The sequence below is a fragment of the Suricata suricatta genome, chromosome 4 (genome assembly GCF_006229205.1).
Source record: "Suricata suricatta isolate VVHF042 chromosome 4, meerkat_22Aug2017_6uvM2_HiC, whole genome shotgun sequence".
In the NCBI taxonomy this organism is placed as follows: domain Eukaryota; kingdom Metazoa; phylum Chordata; class Mammalia; order Carnivora; family Herpestidae; genus Suricata; species Suricata suricatta.
In genome coordinates this window covers 78,774,225-78,792,401 of record NC_043703.1, presented here as the reverse complement: position 1 = coordinate 78,792,401, position 18,177 = coordinate 78,774,225, and the positions used below count along the sequence as shown (strand labels likewise).

Genomic DNA, 18,177 nt, shown 5'->3' with positions numbered 1-18,177 from the left:
AACATATGGTATCTGTCCTTCTCTGCCTGACTTATTCCACTTAGCATGACACCCTCAAGGTCCATCCACTTTCCTACAAATGGCCATATTTCATTCTTTCTCATTGCCATGCAGTACTCCATTGTGTATATATACCACATCTTTTTGATCCACTCATCAGGTGATCTTTGACTCTCATTGAGCTGAAGCCTCATCAGCTTTCCTCCTGACTCTTGTGAACAATACAGTCGCCTGATATTGTTCTATCAGTTTAAAACCAGCTTACCCAAACGTTCACAGTAGCAAAGCATTTTACAAATATCCAGTCCTTGCAAGTGCCCTGTGGGGTTGGAGATTGAGGTATCAAACACCTAGTGATATGGGTCATTAGGGTCATGGGCTGTTACAGGCACAACTTCTAAACCCTAGGCCAGGATTTACACCATTGAGTTTACTCTTCATTTGTCTTCAGATAGGCTCAAAAGAAAAGTAGAATTTAAATAATTAGCCATGGCACAAATATTGCAAAGAAGAATGCAACCAAGTATTCTCTAACTAGACTGCCTTTTCTTTAAAGAGGCCTTTGAGGTATCTTCCAGCTCAGACTGATTGAATGGACCAGGCAGGTAAGCCAGGACCCAGTTAGATGAAATGAGGAAACCCAACCCAAGACTTGCCTACTTCATTCTTAGTTTTCTCTTGCTCAGAACATGAGCCTTTAGAAATGGTGTGCAGAATAGAAGAAAAAAGTGGTGCCTAAAGACCTGTGATCTGGCTCTGGCCCATTCTCTGGCACATCTGCAGCCTTGGATGAGTCACAGAGGCTCACTGAGCTATCGGACTGGAAGGTGATGCCACATACCTGCCTGCCCGGGTCAGCCATTGCAGGACTGTGGGGTAACCTGTGTTCTAGGCATAAGAGGCAGGGCTCTGTCTCCACCCTGCGTGTACCTCTTGGGACCTGGTTCTCTAGGTGTATGATAGCAGTGCTGGGTACTTTCCCTTCCCTGCACCATGGTTTATCATGAAGAATAGGTCAGGCATGGTGTGCACAAGCCCCCACAGGCATCAGCAACTCCTTTTTTTTTTTTTAAATGTTTTCTTTATTTTTGATACAGAGAGAGACAGAGCATGAGAAGGGGAGGGGCAGAGAGAGGAGGAGACACAGAACCGGAAGCAGGCTCCAGGCTCTGAGCTAGCTGTCAGCACAGAGCCTGATGCGGGGCTCGAACCCACGAATGTGAGATCTGACCTGAGCCGAAGTCGGAGGCTTAACCGACTGAGCCACCCAGGCGCCCCAGCAACTCCTTTTTTTAGTTTGGGTTCATCCAAAGTTGAGCCTACATGTTACCCAGGTGATGCACCCCTTCAGCCATTATTTATCCTTGGCCCTACTCTTCTGCCCATAGGTACCTGGCACTCTATGCTTACAAGCCACAGAAGAACGATGAGCTGGAGCTGCGAAAGGGCGAAATGTATCGTGTCCTAGAGAAATGTCAGGATGGCTGGTTCAAGGGGACATCCCTGAGGACTGGGCTGTCTGGGGTGTTCCCAGGAAACTATGTGACTCCAGTCTCCAGGTGAGGTGAGGCAGGTGTCGCTGCCTGGGAGAGCGGGGAGCACACTACCCACATTCCCCTGCAGCTGGTTGCAACCAGATAGTCACGCTGTGGTCTGGGCAAGACAAAAACACACAATCCAGAAGTCAGCAAGAGTGCCCCTGCCCGTGGGATTTTGCCCCATGAGCTCAGAGCTTCCCTTGAGCACGGTTTCTACAAGGCCAGCTTCTCGCCTTCCAAATTAGGTTTTGCTTGTCATTCCCTCAGGAGACACTGGCTGTGGAGAAGATGGCAGCAGATTGAGCTGGATTCAGGGCCACAGCACTAAGTGAGATTGGAAGGTCCCCAAATGAGTGAGATCTTGTGTGTGTGTGCACACATGTGCCTCTGTCCATGCATCCAGTGTCTGTACAGCTGGTGTGTGTGTGTCATACACATAAACCTGGTGTACATAAAACACACACCTATGTGTATACACAAAGGAAAAACATATTCTCAAAACCTAACAGTTATTGAGTAATGGCATTAGGAATAGTTCAAATTTTTCTTCTTGTGCTTTCCTGTCATTACAAATTTCCTGTTATATCAGTTTTAGAAAACAGATAATGGAATTAAAAATTTTGCTCAAGAGATCATCTGGAGTTGTCTGAGAGTTTTCCATTAAGATAAGGGGTCCACTGTTGATTTTATTTGCCAGTCTCCCTTATGGAAACCCTGTCTGGGCACAGCCCTGGGATTCTGCTCTCTCTGGGACAAGACTGACATGAAAACAATCAAATAATTCCTAGAACTTGCACTGATCGCTAGACTGACTCACACTTTCAGGGCACCCAGAGGACCAGTGCCAGTCACAACATGGGCTTGATTGTCACATCACCCGACAGCCCATCCTGGAAAGGCCCATAATGTGTGAGTCCACTTGATTCAGTTTTTACAGGTTTTTCTCCACGGGCAAAAGTGAGTTCAACAGGTAGCTGATGTGAATTTTTAAAAAAATTCATGGCTTTGACTGGCCTGCTGACAGAGTTCCTTGCTAGAGACTCATTTCATGACATCTATTGGGGCTGAGAAAGGAAGGTGCAGCCTGCGGTCCCTGGACATCTGTGCCCTCTTCCAGGAGGCCTTTCTTCCCACACTGCTTCTGCAGAAGCCCTGACTTACTGGTGCACAGCCCATCTCTGACTGAGTTCATGGCCCAGCGGAACCGAGCCATCGGGAGTGGGGGGCCCCGACCTGGTGACAGGCCTGAAAGTGCCTGTTCTCACTCTCACAGTGAGACTCTGAGAGGACAGAAGGGGAGGTTACCCAGGTCTTGGGCAAATGGAAGACATTTGATCCCTGAAACTGAACCCACAGCAGCTTCCGAGCCCCCAGATTCTGCCATATCTTTTACCCTCACTGCCAGAGACTGAGTTTGGTGCAAATACTTGGAGGTCAAAGGGCTAAAGCCCATTTTCAGTTGCTGTGTTTCTCTTGTATTTCTTAAACACTGCAAATTCATTTCATCTGGAAACTCTGAGGTGAAAGGGCATCTATTTCTGGTATGAAACTGCAAGTTTCCTGACATCTCTCAGAGGAGGTGGTTTGTCTGTGCACTTTCCCAGAAGCCAACAGAAACAAGACGGCAGTCATGTCCAGAGGGAGATGGGTCCTTGCCACTGCCTCCTACCACATGCCAGATTTGTCCCAGCCTCGGCTCTGGCCAGCTCAGCCACTTTTTCTGGATGTGTTTGAAGACAGACATAGCTGTTTACTAGAATCAATTAAGACAGTAGTTCTGATACAAAATATCTTATTGATTTGGATCATCTCTGATTCTTAGGGTTCTTTTGCTGTTTCTTAACTATTTATATTGAAAGTGAAGCCCCATGAAGGTTTTACAAAGGGTGCTCCACTACCAAGCTTGGGCTCTGGGTGTTGCTCACCTGCCGGATTATCTCAGCACTGTTTTAGTTTTGTGCCCTGAGCTGTGTGGCTTCACCCCTCACAGACAGGAGGTCTGAGTGGACCTTTATTGATGGCCTGTATTGTGTGGTCTCCTCTGTGACCTCACCTCACTGGATTCTATTTTATTTCCTCAGGGCTCCAGTAGGAGGAGCTGGGCCATCCCGGAATAATGTCGTTGGAGGGTCTCCGCTGGCCAAAGGGATGGCCACAACCATCCACCCAGGTGGTGGAAGCCTGAGCAGTCCAACCACTGCCTCTAGGCCAGCCCTTCCCCTCACCACACCCCAGGCCCAGCACCAGGCAGCCGCCCCTGCAGTGGGCAGTTGTCTGCGGCACACAGCCCAGCCAGCCACCAGCCAAGCCCGAGGCACTGTCCCCACAGGTACGTGCCAGGCTCACTCTACGGAAAAATTTGACAAGGGGTTCTTATGAGAAACATTACGACCTAGGTTTCAAGCAGTCCAAGATGGGACAAGTCATATATGCTTATCATAATCCTAAACTTCTGCTAATCTCCAGGAAGTGTGTTGACTTATATTACCCTGTCCTGGCAAAAAAAAAAAAAAAAAAAAAATTAGGGAATTAACAAATATTTATACATTTCATTGTAGCAGGAGCAGTGTGTGAACTACTAAGGTTAACACTGGCAAACTTTGGACACCCCCTATGAAGTGGCTGGGGCAGCTGCACAGGCCTTCTGCATGCCAAGTACCTGATCAGGGGCTTCCCAGCTAGGCAGCTTCTACCCACGCAGAGCCAGAGTGCTCCTTTTCCAAAATGCTTTGAAGCTAGATGCAGTGATGGTCACTGACCCTTCACCTTCATGCCAGTAGCCAGGCTGACATCGTCTAAGGAAAATCTGGTTGCTCCCAGTGTGGTGTGAGATGAAGAGAAATTATGAGGTGACTCTTTTAGGCAGAAAGAAGGAAAACACATCTAGCTTGGACGCTTAGCACTGACACATTAGGAAATGCTGAAGCGTGGCTCATGATATCCCGGGGAGCCCACTCCAGTCACCTTTCCAAGCCATGGAGTCAGCAACTGTGTCACTGAATAGTGAAGAAATGAACCCAGGATGAGAGAGTGTAACTCTGACTTTCACTTAAATGATGGAGAATTCCTGCTCCACTCCAGACTTCTCTTAGAAACCATCTGTCTTCCTCTCAGAGTGAGGCTTAAAGGACAAAAAAAAAAAGTAAATTCTTTGGAGCAACAAAATACACTATTTTTTAGAATCTAGCCAGCCAGGAGATGGCCCATTAAAAGTGTTCCAAGAGGCATCTTCTCAAGTGTGAAAAGTCGAGGTAATACATAGCACAACAGGGGCCCTATTTTCTTCTTCCAGTCAAGGCTGATAGGACAAGAGTGTGGGAGGTGCCTGTCCACCCACCCACTCATTTACTCTTTGGGGCAGTTAGCCTGCACATTCCTGTGTGGTTTAGAGGCTAGTCTGCTTCATTCAGCATGCCCACCGACAGAGCAGGACCCTGTCCCTGCTCTCAGCTCTGATGGACTGTCAGAGAAGCAGTGCTGCTAGGAAGGATTTGGGTGCTGACAGAGGAGGGTCCAATATGGGCACTTGGTGATGATGAGGTGGGGGACTGGGAAAGGATCCTCAGAGAGGCAGCAAAGTAACACTTGGATAGGGAAACAAAGAGGGGCACCATTTGAAGCAGGAGGAAAGGAATAGTCAAGTGAACAGAAGTGGCAGAGAACACATTTTTGTGCAACCATCTACAAGCAGTTCAGTGAAGATAGTACACAGGTCTGATTGAAGGCCTGAGGCTGAGATCTGTGTTTGAATGCCAGGCTGCCATTATGGTTGCTTGCCTCAGTTTCTTTCTCTGTAAAATGGCACCTACCTCCAGGGACATTGAGGACTGTTTAGCATGGTATATCTAGTATGTATTTAGTACCTAAAGCTATTTTTATTCTTCTGTTAGAGAATAAGAACATTACTGTAGTATTCAATGTATGAGGGTTCAAAAAGTAAATATAAATTATTACCAAAGCATCCAAGGGATTGGATTGTCTCATGAAGGCAGTGGGGACCCACCAAGGGCTTTTACACAAGAGGGACAGCACTTGACCAAATATCACCAGGCACAGTAGGGAAGAGCTGGTATGGGGCAGCCTGAGGCTGGGAGCCACTAGAAAGGTGTTGCCATCCACAGGTGCAAAGTCACAGGGGGCTGCAGAATTGAGACTGGTGACAAGATATTTAGGAGGCAGAATGGTTATGAGTTGGAAATGGGCTGATGCTCTCAGGCAGAACAAGGAACCAAGTCCAGCTACCAAGTTTCTGAACAAGTGACGGGGAGAATGATAATGGAATGCTTTGGCTTAGAAGAAACCAGAAGGCACTGGTTTATGGTGGAAGACAATGACATGTAGTTTTGCAAAGTGTGGTGGATGCTGGCACATGGTGACCCACAGGCTGATTTGGATCAGCATCATTACATGGGGCTCTCATCTCATGTATGAATCCCACCTCACCATGGCAGAAGGCTGGCCCTGCTGGTCTGGCTCACCTTGTAGATAAAAGGCAGACATGCGACCTAGATGCTGGGAATAGACATGTTTGCATGTGACTTCCATTCAGAAGCCACAAACATGAGGAGCTGTGTGGACTCCTTTTTAGAGAGAAAGTAGTAGTGAAAACAGCCAGCTTTTCAGGGGCAGCAAGGTGGATATCTGGTGTCTACTGCCTAGTAATCACTGGGTGCTAAGTGGACTTCTGGTGTCCAGTGCTAGTCATCAGTGGGTGCAAGGTAGACCTATGGTGTCTGGTGCCCAGTCATCAGTTGAGGACAAGGTGGACATCTGATCTCCAGTGTCCAGCCTCATTCTGAATAGTGTTTATTTCCAGCAGCAATGAAATCTGCACCAAGGAAACCCCATGGGTAGGGTTGGCACTGCCTTGGCTACTGAGCCTCCAAGACTGACTGCCATCCCAGAGACTCTGTAAGTGCCTAAGAGTCTTTCATAGATGTCTTTTTGCTTAAATTGGCCAAGAATAAGTTCTGTTTTTGCAACTCTGCCCTCTGGGGAGGAGCTAGGTGTCTTTATACTAAAAGAGCCTGAGCAGTATTATCTGGTATTAGCTCTCTCGCCCCCAACAATTACCTCACAAGCAACTATGCTTGTAGCATGGCTTAAGTTCATCTGATGGTGTTTATTGGTAGGCTTTAGCTAGAGATACAGTCACTGTGGTAGCCAAGTGGTTGAATGAGCCCACAGCAGAGCTTCTTGACTGGTGTGCCATGACAGGTCAGAAGCATACCAAGATTCTGACCTCCTTGACCCTTGGAACATCCAGACAGGACCTGAGGAAGCTAAAGTCCCAGACCAGGTCCTTTCTGGCTATAAACATATCATCCACTCACTGCAGGGTGCACATGTTTCTATATGCACCACAGTGTAGAGAGGTTGGGCAGCCTTGTTCCTCAGCCCAGGTTTATCTGTATAAAATGCCAGTATGATGGTCTTTCTTTTTTTTTAAGTTTATTTATTTATTTATTTATTTGAGAGTGTGTGGGAGTGGGAAAGGGGCAGAGAGCAAGGGAGAGAGAACCCCAAGCAGGCTCCGTGATGTCAACACAGAGCCCTACATGGGGCTCAAACTCACGATTGCAAGATCATAACCTGAGCCAAAATCAAGAATCACACACCTAACCAGCTGAGTCACCTAGGCGCCACAGTATGATGGCCTTTCTAAGCCATTGCCTTGCTAGCAACTTTCCCAGTTCAAAGAAGAAAATGAGACCTGCCGGTCATTTCTCCCTCTATGGAATAACAAGCAGAATTGAAAGAAATTGGCATGGCTAGAGGCAGTACAACATTGCATCTCAGTCATTGATCACCATAGTAACCACCATGGTGTGACAAGCATTCTCTTCCATCAGACTAATTTTACATACGGGAAGAGTGAGGCACAGGATGTTTAGAACGGTTTCCTAAATGCATTCCAACCTCATACTTATCCCCACACTATTGCTGTTATAGTCAGGTTAAAGAATGGCTCCTACCACATCATATCAGTAAATTAAATGCCACTGAGTTCCCATAGCATTTTCCACTTCATTCTGCATTTAGAGAGAAAAAGCACACTGTTGACAGTACAAGTAATGGATTGTTCACTGCAGTCATTGCCCATTTCAGCAGACCCCAACCCAGGCAGTTGAGAGACATTTCATCAATGTTCTCATCTTAAGCCAAAGTCAGGCAGTTTGACAAAGGCTTAATTACATTGGCCATAGCATCCAATATGATTTGTTCTGCTTGATTAATGTAACTCCTTTTTCCAAGGGCAGAGCTCTCCCTGTAACGTGCCAGTGTCTGCACAACCTCATATCAGTGTTTAGCAGGGGCAAGAGCCTTATAAAGCCATTTATTCATTAGCAAATATATATATATATATATATATATTGAAAGAGTGGTAGATACATGCAAGGCACTCTGCTAGGCTCTGGGAGTACAGAGAAGAGCCTGTAGACTCTATTTTTCTACCCCATTAGATAGAAGGGCAAGGAAACAAATTCTTGCCGTAGAGTTTGAAAAACACTGTAGTGGAGGTATTAAAAAAGCATGGAGGGGAGATATGTAATTCAGACTGGGGAGGAAAATGATAGAATGGAAAATTTTCAAGAAGTGGTGATCCTGCCTTGATTCTTAAAGTACAAACAAGAACTCTCTGAGCAGACAAAGCACAATAGAATTCTAGCAAGGACACAGACATGGCAATGAGAAATACCAGAGTTTCTATTTTGGGTAACTTTATTTGTTTTGATGTGACTAAAACAAAAGGCATGGAAGGAGAAGGGTAGGATGTTATGACATTTTCTCTGAAGAGGCAAAATTTAATTTTAGATCTTAAAGTCGGGTACAGCTTAGCATGCAGCAGCGGGTGAGGTGAGGTGGACACATGTGGAAGGACAAAGAAAGAAGAGAATGAGTGCCTGTGGCACAGCTGAAAGGTAAGCAGAGGAAGATCATGGAGATTCCTTTAGACCATGTCAGGGAATTTCAGTTTTTATGCTAAGGCCATTGAGGCACATTAGAGGATTTTAAATAATAGAATCAGAGTTTTGTGTAGAAAGGATAAAGCTAGACTTCTGCTTATGACCAACCTAAAGTAATGAGGACAGGATTTACCCTTCTATTAGAAACAATTTATAAGAACAACAGTTTACAAGATGTCAGACATTGGAAAACCAAGGACAGTGATCCATGAGAATAGAAAATGAGGAGGTGAGCTCCAGCTCACCTGGAGAGAAGTTCCAGGCTGTGGCACAGGGAGGGTAACAACATGGAGCCCAGCAGGCTTCCTGAAGTGAGGATGTGGAGTGGGAGTCTGGATGACCAAGGTGGTTGGAGTTTGAAGGACAAAACCTAGAGAGGAGAGAGGGCTGTATAGAAAGAAAACTTCAAAGGATGCTAGGTGTCCTCCTGAGTAGAATACTGAGACATAATCAGCATATGCATGTGAAGAAACTGTACAAAGCCAGGGAAACTATGAGAGACAGAATCAGTGCTATTAGTGCCCAGCATTCACAGTGTACTGGAAATAGTGCCTGCTCCACAAGCCAGATGGAAAAAGAGTTTATGGGGCATCGAGTGGTCTATGCAGAAGGACCTGGCCTCAGTCCCTAGACTAAGCACTCCTCTAGTCCCACCCAACTAGTCTTAAAAGCAAACTCAAAAAAATCAAACTGTTTCCAATTAATTTAACAGTGTTGCAGAACTAAGCTCAAGAGTATTTTTAAGACTGCAAAAATATCCAGCTCTCAACAACATAAAAATAGCAGTTTCTGATACCAATAAAAAATTCTTAGGCACACAAATGAAAGTATGACCCACAATGACAAGATAAATCAATCAGAACTGACCCAGATATTAGAATTAGCAGACAAGGATAAAAACAGATATTATAATTGCTTTTATTATTATGTGTTTATAGATTATAATGTGCTCAGAAAATTAAGTTAAACACATGGAAGATATTTTAAAGACTCAAGTCAAACTTCTACAAATAAAAACTACAGTGAGATCAAGAATATAGTGGATAAAATTAATGACAGATTAGACATGGCTGAAGAAAATATTAGTGAACTTGAAGATATAGCAATAGAAAACATGAAAAATGAAATACAAATGTAAAAGAGAAATTTTCAAAATGAGCATCAGTGAGCAGTGACAACTTCAAGTGGCTTAATATATGTATAATTGGAGTCTCCAAAGTAGAAGAGAAAAGGGTGAGACAGAAAAATTATTTGAATAAAGATAAAATTATTCTAAATTCGATTTAAACCACAAACTCACAGATCAAAGATAGCTGGTGGGCCCCGAACACAAAAAACACGGGGAGAACTACACCATGGCAAATGATAATCATATTGTCCAAGATTCGTGATAAAATCTTAAAAAGCAACAAGGGAAAAAAAGCTATGTTACATAAAGTAGGAAAGAATAAGGATGACCATATACTTCTTTTTGGGAACACTTAAGTGAGAAAATAGTAGAGTAACTGAAAGAAGTACTGAAAGAAATAAATCTGTCAAGTTAGCATTCTATACCCAGGGAAGTTTTTTTCAAAATTAAAGGAAAATAATTATTCAGACATAGTAAAGCTAAAAGATTTCATTACCAATAGATCCACACTATGACAAATGTTAAACAAAATTCTTTAGGAAGAAGGGAAATGGTATCAGATGGAAATGTGGATCTATAAAAGGGAGTGAAGAACACAAGAAATAGAAACTGTGTATATAAATATATGCTTTTCATATTAAATATCTTTAAATTATAACAGACATTTAGACAAAAATAAAAGTAATGCAGTTAAGGATTTAAAACATATGTAAAAGTAAAACGTATAATGGTAAATGTACAAAGGTTCAGAATGGAGGAATATACTATTATATTAAACCATTATATACTATTATACTGTTATAAGTATGTTCTTATACTATGTGTGAAGAGTTATGGAATCACTTGTAGAGAGACTATAATAAATTAAAGATGTAAGTAAGCACTAAATATCAAAACAGAGTTACAACAAACAAGCTAACAAAGGAGGTAAATGGAACCACAAAAACCTCCAATTAATTTAAAAAAGGCACAGAGAGGAAAGGAAACAAAGATGCATAGGTAAAATGCCAAACATGTAGCAAAGTATAGGTTTAAGTCTGATCATATAAAATAAATGTAAATGGTCTAAACTTTGAATAGAATGTAGAGATTGTCAAATATTAATTTTTAAAAACATAGGCTGTGAACAGGAAACATAGTTTAATACTTAAATACATAAACACGAGTAAGTAAAAAGGTAGAAAGAGAAAGGACCAAGATATACAGTTGATTATCATTATTCACAGTAGCTATACTTTATAAAGTTTCCATGGACACTTTATTAGTGAATACCAGACCATTGCTCCAAAGTGAAGTACATACATGTACATGTGTCTCACAGAGATTATAATCTTAAATATTTTTAAAAAGGTCATTCCGGTAGATTCTATTTATTTTACAAGAGAGAAAATCAGGTTCAGAGGTGAACTTCCTCAAACTATCTCACTGACAGGTGACAAGCAGGATTCAGCATGTCCAGTTAGTCCCAGAGCTGGAGCTTCTTGCACTACACTGCCGTGCGCCCTCCCATCTCTGTCCCTGGACAGAGCATCATCTTGTCACTTGAGCACTTGTCATCAGAGCACTTCAGCTGGGAAAATGTGTCAGTGGCCCAAAATTTTTGTTAGTATGTGCATGTCTGCAAATGACTACAAAAGCACCACAGGTACTGATTTGGTGTTACAAATCAAATTTATTTTTTATTTTTTTAATGTTTAACATTATTATTGAGAGACAGAGACAGAGCATGAGCATGGAAAGGGCAGAGAGATGGGGGGACACAGAGTCTGAAGGAGGCTCAAGTTGTTGAGCTGTCAGCACAGATCCCAATGGGGGGCTGGAACTCACAAACCGCGAGACCATGACCTGAGCTGAAATCAAATGCTTAACCGACTGAGCTACCAAGGTGTCCCTGGGGTTACAAATTAATTTTAGCTGGTTGCTGAATTTGCACATACAGAATCTATGGATAATGAGAACCTATGTACCATGCTAATACTACAAGAAATAAATCTGAGATGTTTATATTAATATCAAGGTAAAATTTATAATACAGAATAATATTACTAAAATAAAAGGCAATTTCATAATGATAAAGGGGTCAGTTCATAAAGAGAACTAAGTATTTATGTCCAAATAACAGAACTTCAGGATATATAAGCAATTACCGATAAAGATGCAAGGAGAAATAGAAAATCCACAATTACAGTCAGTGATTGCAATACTCCCTTGATAATTGACTGAACAAGTAGACAGAATATTGGTAAAAATCTAGAATACTATAGCAAACTATAACCAGTTTTACTTAATTGACATTTATGGAGTAATACACTAACAAGAGCGAAACACATTCTTTTTAAGTAAGCACAGAACATTTACCACGATAGACCACATTCTGGGCCATATTACTTAAATCTTTAAATTTAAAGGAATTAAAGTCTCATAAATTACATTCCCTGACCAAAACACAGATGAATTAGAAATTAATACACAAAAATTTCCCCAAATATTTGAAACTAAATGGCACACTTAAAAGTAACCCACAGATGAAAGAAGAAATCAGAAGTGATATTGGAAAACATTTTGAACTGAATAAAAATGAAAACACAGCATATCAAAATTTGTAGGATGCCACTAACACAGTACTTAAGAGAAAATTTTTAAGAACTAAACACCTTATGTTAGGGGGAAAAAAGGTCTCAAGTCAATCTCCTCAGTTTTACTTTAAGAAACTAGAATAAAAAGAGCAAAGAAACCATAGAAGAAGCAGAAGTAATCAGTGCAGAAATAAATGAAGTGGAAAATGGAAAAACAATAGAGAAAAATCAATGAAAGCAAAATTTGGTTCATTGAAGAGATCAGTAATAAAACTGGTAAACATCTAGCCAGAGGGATAAAGAATAAAGAGAGGATACACAGATTATCAATACCGAGAATAACTGAAGCAACATCACTTCAGATTTTACAGAATAGTAAGGGGTTATAAAAAATTATGCCGATAAGTCAACAAATTAGACGAAATGGGTAAATTTCCTTAAAAACACAAATTAATAAACCTAAAAAAATAAATAACTGGATGGGCCTGTATTTATTAAAGAAATTGAATTAGTTAAAAACTTTCCACAAAGAAATCTCCAACCTAAGTGGCTTCATTGTTAAATTATGTCTAATGGTTAAGGGAAAAAAATACAATTCTATGAAAACTCTTCCAGAAAATTGAAAAGAAGGGAGAACATTTCCTAACTTTTTCAATAAGGCCAACTTTACCCTCATGCCCAAACCAGACAAAGACAGTAAAAGAAAATAAAACTACAGAACAATATCACTTATAAACATAGATGTAAAAACACTAAACAAAATTTTAGCAATCAAATAGAGTAATAAATCAAAAGGATAGTATATCATGACCAAGTAGTGTTTCTCCCAGGAATTCATTTTGATTAGCATTTAACAATATCAATATAGTTTAAACTAAAGAATAAAAATAATATGGTTTGTTCAATAGATGTGGGAATTTTTTTTACATAATCCAAGGCACATTCCTGATTTTAAAAGTGTCAGAAAATGAGAAAATAGAACTGAGCTTCTTAATTTGATAAAGGGCATCCATGAAAACCATAGCTAACCTCAGACTTAATGGTGAGAGACTAAGAGCTTTCCCTCTGAGATCAAGATTAAACAAGTATATCCACTCTTGTCATTTCTATTCAATATTGTACTGTATGTTTTAGTCAGAACAGTTAGTCAAGAAAAAATATAAAAATCATCTAGATTGGAAATAAAGGAGTAAAACTATATCTATTTGCTGGTAACATGATCTTGTGTATAGAAAACCCTGGGGAATCCACATCGCACAAAAAACGTTCTTTAGAGCTAATAAATGAGTTCAGCAAGTTTCCAGAAAACAAGATTCATATACAAAGATCAATTTTTACATACTAGCAGTAAATAATTGCAAATAGATGTTTTTAAAAAATAACAGCAATTTTAATAGCATGAAAAATATAAATTAGTTAGGGATACATCTGATAAAAGAAGAGGAAGACCTATCTGCTGAAACCTACCAAATATTGCTGAAAGAAATTGAATAAGACTAAAATAATTAGAGAAATATATTTATGAGTGATAAGACTTAATTTGTCAAAGTAATTATTCTCCAAAAATTTGACCTATAGACTCAATGAAATACTAAGCATGACCCCACTCAACTTTTTTGTAGAAATTGGCAATCTGTTTCTCAAATTCATATAGGTTTGCAAAGCACCTAGAATAACCAAAACAACCTTGAAGAGAACAACAAAGATGGAAGGCCACACTGATTTCAAGACATTATAAAGCTATAGTAACCAAGTTAGTGTAATACTGGTATAAAGGTAAGCAACTAGATCAATGGATACTTTTTTCTGAAAACAGAAAAGTGTCCACTAAGTTTGCCGCCAGGTGGAGTCATAATTGATCTTGTTCAGATAATATTTGATGGAATGACTACTTTAGTAGACTGAGAAGTGAATGAAGGACTCCTGGATAGTATGGGAGAGTGACTTCATGTGGAAATCCCCTATTCTCCCTGTTTTAAACACGGGATGGGTTTTAAATTTTTAAAAAGTGAATTTTATGGATATAATCAAAATGGAACACACAATAGTAAATGGGCTTGAATCATTGGCTTACTGGAATGAAAAGCAGGCAGTGTTGGCTGACTTTCAACTCCTGCAGGAGAAAATAGACAGGAAGTCCCTGGTGAGTGAGTATCAAGGGAGCAGAACTAGGTGCAGTGGTTCAAACAGCTACAGTCTCTTCTTTGAGAATGGTTAATACTGAGCTGCTCTCTGGGATATGGGAGAGAATAGAGAGTGCCACCCGGGCATGGCTCTTGCCTGAGAATCAGATATGCACCACCTGCAGGACCAAGGTTCAAACCATCCTGTTACACCTGATTCTGAGAGAAAGGTCTGAGAATACCATGCAGAAGAACAGACTGAGGAAACAATAGCAATTAGACAGTCATGCTCAAGACAAGCGTGCACACTAAAGTCTCAAAGCACAAGTGGAACACTGTCACATAAAAGATAGCCAATAAACTGAAGAAATGGGAGAGAAATAAGAAAGAAGTCTGAAAAAGTCTTTGAAATCAGTATATTTATGATCCTCCAAAAGGAAAAAGAAAGACTGACATCTAACCACACACCCCCAAAAAAGAAAGAAAAAACAGGGTGTATGAAAGAGAAAAATTAGATGGCTAAGCTCTGAATCACAAACTGATGAATATGAAAAAGAACCGACTTGAAATTTTAGAAAAGGAACAAAATCCTTAGGTGACATAAACAGTCAAAGACGGAAATTAGTGACATTAGAACACAGAAATGAAAACTTATATGACAGCAAATACAAATCACACAAAGAAGTGAGTAAAAAGAAAGAACAAGTGTAGACACAATTGAAGATGGAATCAGTGACACTGGAAGGCATACAAAGGAGTTTATCCAGAGCACAGAGCAGAGGTGAAAACTGCCATGAGAGCAAATACAGAACATGCAAAGAAATGAGTTAAAAAGTAAGAAACAACCAAAGCAGACACTATTCAAGAACACTGGATATAAAGAAAAACAGGAGATAGTTGGGCAAGATGGCAGAGAAATAGGAAGTTCTGTACTTCCTGCCTGCATCTCTCAAAGAAGTGCTGAAGCCAAAGCACTCTGAACTGCAAGAGTTTATGAGAAAAAGAGACAGAATCCACTAAGAAGACAGCCTCATAGGTGCATGATTGCAAACTGAGGAAGATAAAAACAGTCCAGGACGGGGAGGCACGGAGGGGAGGGAGCCCCTCTGTGGAGAGACAAAAGGAAGAGAAAGAGCAGCTGAGGAATCTTAGAATGGTCCCTGGAGAAGAGAAAAAAATGTGGTCCTGGACTGAAAGGAATCTTTTCATCCCATCTTTAACTCCAGGGCTTTTGGAGAGAGATCCTATCTCTAACTGAGGAGGTTTCTTTGGGCTGGGTGCCCTGGTCCCAGAAATTCCTCCGGGATAGATGGTATGCAAGGGATTACAGTCTCAATCAGCACTAGGAGGAACCAGTCCCCTATTTGACCCCTGCCAGAAAATGCCCTGGCTTGTGGGATTACATTTCAGGTGGTATCATTAATGGGTATAGATTGAGATCTGGATACGAGTCTGGGTACAGAACATAGAACACGGCCCACCTTGGCTGCACCCATGGCAGTGTGAGATCAGACCCAAAAGAGTGATTTGCAACACCTGGTTCAAAAAGGGACTGGAGGATCAGCATTTTTCTCCCCACAACCACCAAGGTGAGACCCAAAGGAACCACAGTGGAGGCAAGACCCGCCTATACCAAACCACGCCCATCTGCGCTGTGAAGCTGCTTTGTTACCAGAGCCTGGATACGGAAACAGCCCCTCCCCAAGATCAGCACTGATGCATTGCCATGATGAACTCTAGATCAATTCTTGCTATTCAGATATATTCGCACTTATCTCATCCTTATCTCTCCCCTCCTCTGGACCGGGTATTCTGGTTATAGTTTGCTTAAACAGGCAGATATAATCCATTCTTTTAATGCACGTTCTATCTCCATATTACCTTTCTCTCTCTCTCTCTGAAATAATCAGACTATATGCTTTCTCTGGGTAACATTATCTTTGTGGATTTATTTTCATATTCACCTCCTGCCATATTCTCCTTTTTTTCTATCTGAATTAAGCCTTTTAGTCTCTCTGCCTGGTCAATGTTCAATTTCTCTTTCTTCCCACCCCTGTCATTTCCCTCTTTCTATATGTTTGGCCATCAGCACTGCCTCCACCCTGCTCTTTATTTGTAACTGGGATTTCTGGTTTTATGGTTTTAGACTGTCCTTTGTCTTTTGTTGTTTTTGTTCTGGGTTTTTCTTTTGTTTGTTTGCTTCCTTCTTTGTTTGATTTGTCTGTGCTTTTGCGTGCTTGTGTTCCCTGTTTGTCTGTCTGTTTTCCTTTACATGGCTACCTCAAGAAACAAGTCAAACTACACAGGGTGGAGAGTCCCAAATACCACTATGAGTAGGGAAATAAAACAACCAAATTCTCAACAATAAAGACCAAGGGACACGATTAAAAGAACACTTCCTGAAAGAACAGGCCCTGAGCAGTCTATGAGCCTCCTTTAATATAGCAGTACTTGCAGGTGCAAAGTACAATGCAAGCTTTTAAAACTGACAAGAGACAGAAAGCTAGCCAAACTGATGAAATGGAAGAACTCTCCTCTAAAGAGATTCCAGGAAGAAATCACACTACAGAACTGGTCAAAACATATATGAGCAACATAACTGAGCAAGAATTTAGAACAATAGTCATAAAATTAATCGCTGGGCTTGAAAAAGGCATGAAAGACATCAGAGAAGCTATTGCTACAAAGATTAGGGGCCATAAAATAGTTGTGATGACTTTAAAAATGCTATAAACAAGGTGAATAATGAAATGGAAGCAGCCACAGCACAGATTGAAGAGGCAGAGAGAATACGTGAATTAGAAGATACAATTATAGAAAAAGAGGAAGCTGAGAAAAAGATAAATTTATCCAGGAGCACTAAAGGAGAATTCAAGAACTCAGTGATGCAATCAAATGGAACAATATCCATATCATAGGAATTCAATAATAAGAAAAGAGAGAGAAAGGTGCTAAAGGGGTACTTGAACAAATTATAAATGAGAACTTCCCAAATCTGGGGAGGGAAATAGACATTGAAATCCAAGAGGCACAGAGAAATCCCATCAGACATAACTTGAATCGATCTTCTCCATGACATATCATAGTGAAACTGGCAAAATATAGGGACAAAGAGACAATTCTGACAGCAGCTGTGGACAAAAGGGCCCTCACATACAAAATGAAACCTATCAGAGGAGATAAAGACCTATCTTCTGAAACTTGGCAGGCCAGTAAGGAATGGCAGGAAATCTTCAATGTGATGAACAGAAAAAAATATGCAGCCAAGAATCCTTTTTTCAGCAGGCCTGTCATTCAAAGTAGAAGGAGAGATAAAGATTTTTCCCCCCCAAAAAAATTGAAAGAATTCACCACTAAACCATCCCTACAAGAAATCCTAAGGCAGGGGGGAGGGTGGTGGGAGACTTTATGAGGGAAGTGTTGCAAGGAACAGTACCAGAGACACAACTTCAAGCATGAACCCTACAGAGAACACAATAAACCTAAACACATATTTTTCAATAATAACACTGAATGTAAATGGACTAAATGCTCCAATCAAACAACACAGAGTAGAAGAATGCATTTTAAAAAACAAATCCTTCTATTTTCGGTCTACAAGAAACATATTTTAGACCTGAAGACACCTTGAGATTTAAAGGAAGGGGATGGAGAAATATCTATCACGTGACTGGAAGTCAAAAGAAAACCAGAGTAGCCATACTTATATCGGACAAACTAGACTTTAAAGTAAACGCAGTAACAAAAGATGAAGAAGGCATTATATAATAATTACAGGGTCTCTCCATCAGGAAGAGCTAACAATTATAAATATCTATGTACCAAATTCGGGAGCGCCCAAAT

General features: G+C 40.9%; 1 protein-coding gene across 1 annotated transcript in view; it reads left to right on the top strand.

The window, feature by feature from the left end:
* Positions 1–18,177, top strand: part of SH3RF3 (SH3 domain containing ring finger 3) — a 383,052-nt gene that overhangs the window by 291,340 nt on the left and 73,535 nt on the right. The window contains exons 6-8 of the mRNA XM_029937043.1: positions 1,389–1,559; positions 3,620–3,867; positions 11,068–11,280. Of these exons, the coding sequence (XP_029792903.1) occupies positions 1,389–1,559; positions 3,620–3,867; positions 11,068–11,280 (632 nt within the window). The remainder of the gene's footprint in view (positions 1–1,388; positions 1,560–3,619; positions 3,868–11,067; positions 11,281–18,177) is intronic.